Source organism: Nansenia antarctica, assembly GCF_963989245.1.
Source record: "Nansenia antarctica genome assembly, chromosome: 7".
Taxonomy (NCBI): domain Eukaryota; kingdom Metazoa; phylum Chordata; class Actinopteri; order Argentiniformes; family Microstomatidae; genus Nansenia; species Nansenia antarctica.
The window spans coordinates 47,107,752-47,112,198 of NC_137677.1; the positions used below are offsets into that span (position 1 = coordinate 47,107,752).

Genomic DNA, 4,447 nt, shown 5'->3' on the forward strand with positions numbered 1-4,447 from the left:
GAGAGCGCCGGAACGCACACTGGGTTCAACGTCATAAAGGGACCAAGTAATTTGATTGGACAACAGGCATTCCATGAGTGCTGATCAGATTTCCAGAGCGTATTTACGAACGCACCCCTTGTTGTTCAGCGAGTGTCCTCGCGAGGGAGCAGGAACTCTGCAGCACACAAGCTCAATAGCGGCTCGCCGGCTGAGGTAAAACTGTTTGTGACTTTAGTTTAGATATAGTATATATATTATATTGTCTCATGTCAGTGGTGTCAATATTTACCTGAACACATAACAGCATGTGAAGGAGCATTTAAAGCTCAGTAAGGCAACAATTTCAAAGGTTTATTGACAAGTGCCATTTCCTCAGCTGGGTAAGGCTTACGGTGTACTTACTCTAGCTAGCAACTTTTCAGTTTGTGGCTAACCACCAAGTTTAACTAACTAGCTATTTCCTTTCGCTTCTAGATTATTTGTGGGACAATAAAGGCTTGACAGTATTCCAGTTATTATGGCGAAAGTGACAAGGAAACTCACGGTGACCCACAAGTATCACCGCAGACGCCGGCCGTATCCTGTCAGGACCATGACCACCCGCAGTCAGAGTCGTCAGGTTCGGGCCAGCGACTGTTTCTTTGAATGGCTGGCCCCCGAGGTCTTTGAGATGATCCTGGACAGACTCTCTGGTGGGTTCTGTTTGCTTTGGACATTTTTCAGGATGGGTGAATTATGATTATTTAGATGAGACATATCTATGAGGCTGAACTATTCTGATTGAAGCCGTTACCAGGGGCAGGGTACTAAATTGCATAAATATATAGCTCCAATGACGTGCATCTGAATTAATGAGATGTTTCTCCCTGCCTCATTGTTTGTTGTGGTAAAGTGTTGCAGATCAGTGTGTTGAGCATGGTGTCCAAGGCCATCAGTCGCCGCATCATGGGCTATGTCTCCACTCAGACCTGGAGAAAGAGGAACATCGTACAGGGGTGTCATCACTCCACCGAGGTGTCCTCACTAGAACACTACACATCGCTGGGTGAGAGGCTCCTCAACAGCTTTATTTGATTAATTTACCTTTATTTTACTTAGTTGGTTGGCCAAGAACACACATGTTTATAATAAACTAATATTCAGAGCCACATTATTTCTGCTGTAATTCTTTATCAGGTAGATAGACCAAAGTATTATTTCTATCTCCTTTCATAGGGGTTCCGATGAGGAAAGCAAGTGGTCCTGGTTGGCAAATATAGTCACTATGTTACATTCTTGTTGTTTTTGCTCATTTTTTCAGGTTTATTGTTCAAGAGATGTACCCTCTTGCTGCCAACAAAGGATAGGCTAACGTTCATATATAGCAAGTTTTCACAGGTAAGACAGAGAGGTGAGGGAGGACAGATGAGGCAATGTTTAGCTGTTTGTGCTCTACAAACATTCTCACATTTCTAAACGAACCAAACAGTTGACAACATTGAATAGATTGTTATTTTCTAGTTAACCGTACTTAGACTAACACAGTTGTTACCTCCCACTCAGGTTCCTTGCTTCATGATGGAAGAGTGCATTAAATCAGTGCAATGCCAAGGCTTCTCCAGCTATGGAGCGTTTCTACAGGTAAGAGCCTAGTTACAAAGAACATCAGACAATTTAATATCAAAGGCTGAATCCTGTATTGAGATGGTTAATGTTTGATTGACAGACATTGATAGCCGGCTGGGAGGAGCTGGAGCGTCACAGAGTTTTCAACTTCCTGTGCGACTTCACAAATCTACCCCAGAAAATCATGTCAGTGGTCACAGGAATGCCAGGTGAGTGTCTGTCCCTATGAGAGAGAGAGAGAGAGAGAGAGAGAGAGAGAGAGAGAGAGAGAGAGAGAGAGAGAGAGAGAGAGAGAGAGAGAGAGAGAGAGAGAGAGAGAGAGAGAGAGAGAGAAACAAACAAAAAGGCTAATTGAAAGAGTGTGAGAGACGTGAGTGATCCGTATGTCTTTTTTCTCCCTCAGGTTCATGTCAGCTGTTGGAGCAACAGATCCGTCTGTTCTGCAGACAGGTTCTGTTGGACCCCTGGAAGAACAGCAAGGACACTCTGTTCTGGCTGACCCGCATCCTGAAACCCTGGCCCATTGTCAGCCAAGCCCGGCTGCTGTTCATCCTCTACGGACCACTGCTACCAGACGGTGAGAGGGACAACATGGGCCTTCTCGGTTTCTACCTTAAAAAAACTGGTTGCACTTTTGTACATTATATAAATCACTTGTTAGTAATTACATGGTGAAATTCTAATGTTAATAATAACAAATGAAATGCTTGTTTTTTGGTTGGCCAGAGTTGCAAGGCAAAGTGTATGTGTAGTGTAAGGGAATGTTCTTTCCAGGTTCGCTAGGCTGGCAGGAGCAACTGCGTGCTGGGGTGGCCCAGTCCGACCTGGCCAAGGCTCTCATCCTGCTACACAGCGACCTGGAAGCCAAAGATTGGACCAGCGACACCATAATGGCCATCCTGGAGGAGCTCATAGGTAACTGCAGTAGCCCAGAGGACTTGGCAACTTTTAATGATTATATTTTACACACCCAGGAATGGTAGACAAACCTTTTACACTCTTTTGTCTGTATACTGTATATACTGTATGTCTGGTCAGTCCACACGTACAGTATGTACCATTACCATAGGATTATAGATTTCACTAAGCAAATGGTGAGTGCACCATCATGTGCGATGATGACTGATGTATAGATGATTCACTTACCTTAAGCCTGGTACACATATAAGGATTTTCTGATTATCTGAGAGAGACCCCACACATGAAGATAAAAAATCATGGATTGAACAGTCTTGATCGTATTGTGTGTGGTGTGCTCCAATATAAAACCACATGCATAAAGATCTGTCCTCCGACAGTCTGGAGTCTCGCGTGAACAGGGTAGTAGTACCCTGACTGACCTGTAGAGGCAGCCATGTGCTACAGGGAAAATAAAGTGCAGAAGAACGAAAAGAAGAAGACGCGTCAGTCAGCTGGCTTCTTGATTGGCTACATTCCATTCCACGTCACAATCGGACTTGGGAGTTGTCAGTTTTGACCACAGACAAGAAGACTTTTGATCATAAATATTGAACACGTCTAATATTTACGATCGTCGGCCCGACCATTTTCCGAGCAGATTGTCGGGAGAAATTGACTCTTAACACACCTCACACCACAGGATAATCTTGTAGGATAATCTTTAGAGCCATCCGATAATCGGGCGTTTGCTGTCCTTGGTCGGAAGGGGGGAAATTGGGCCAAAATCGGCCAGATTATCTTTATGTGTGTACCGGGCTGCGATAAATGTACGGCGCTTGTAAGTCGCTTTGGATAAAGGCGTCTGCTAAATGTCAAAAATGTTAATGTAAAGTGTGAATGCTGTGTGTATGAATGACAGTTGTTTTGTTTTGTGCTGGTTCTGTTGGCCTCCAGTCCTTCCCGAGGCATGGCCCATGGAGAATGTGGCTCGTCTGTTGTTCCTGTGTGGGTACAGCGTGTGCTACAGCGTGCTGGCCAGCAAGGCCCTCAATGGACGCCTGTTTGAGAGCTCACGACTCTTTGTGTACCTCACACTGGTCAGTCACTGCTGCTAAATAACTTTATTATCTGCTCTAGGGTTCCGGTATCTTTTAACCTAAGAGACACATTTCCCCCATTTTGTGCCCACTTAACGGAAGGTATTGCCTGAACCGGCCTGAGCTACTGACATTTCTGGTTACCCCTCTCAGGTGTGTGAGAAGGACGGGTACTGCATGAACTGGTCCGTCAGGATGCTGCAGCAGGTGTGTGAGGTTTTCTCCTCCTCTGCTGACAAGTGGTCCTTCATCCAGGCCGTGGAAAACATGTTCTCAGACGTTGGCATGGAGATGTACGAGATTATGGTGGCTGGTGAGTTGTTATAGGCACTTAGACTATCGTATCAGATCAGGGTCCAGATTCCTTCAAGCTTTGTGGCACTAAAATAATAAGTTAAGGGCATATTATTTGGGAACACATTAATAGAAAAACAGTTAAAATAAGTAGACATATGCGGATTTCTAACTGTCAACGATCTTGTCACAGATAACGATCAAGAAGACTTGGAGATCTTCCAGAGCCTCTGCTGCCTCCTCAACGCCAGTGCTCACCTCCACACTGTGATTCTCTATATGTTCCTCACAAAAGAGTGAGATCGAGGAGAGGAGTAGTTACATTGTAATGAATTTAAACCATTTGATCTCTGTCTTCCTTACATACAAAGAACATATAGGGAATATTGTATATTGTAACAAGGTGTTTGAATTATTCCCCCTGTATATTATTTCCTGTAATTCCCAAGGTGGCATTGTCTGGCTAAGGTTGGTCCCCCAACCACACCCTCCTGTTACACAGACACGTTTAATGTGTTGAGGTGCTGGAACACATCAGTAAGATACACAACTCGTGTGAGCCAGATTTC

At 44.5% G+C, this 4,447-nt stretch overlaps 1 protein-coding gene across 1 annotated transcript; it reads left to right on the forward strand.

Moving 5' to 3' along the window:
* Window positions 1-499: 499 nt before the first annotated feature.
* On the forward strand, window positions 500-4,178 carry LOC308162680 (F-box only protein 47-like; the record flags this gene model as incomplete). Its single annotated transcript, XM_080536824.1, has 9 exons — window positions 500-674; window positions 875-996; window positions 1,525-1,602; window positions 1,688-1,796; window positions 1,991-2,164; window positions 2,371-2,502; window positions 3,442-3,584; window positions 3,738-3,897; window positions 4,072-4,178. The coding sequence occupies 9 exons, from the start codon at window positions 500-502 to the stop codon at window positions 4,176-4,178; spliced, it is 1,200 nt and encodes a 399-aa protein (XP_080392950.1).
* Window positions 4,179-4,447: the final 269 nt, after the last annotated feature.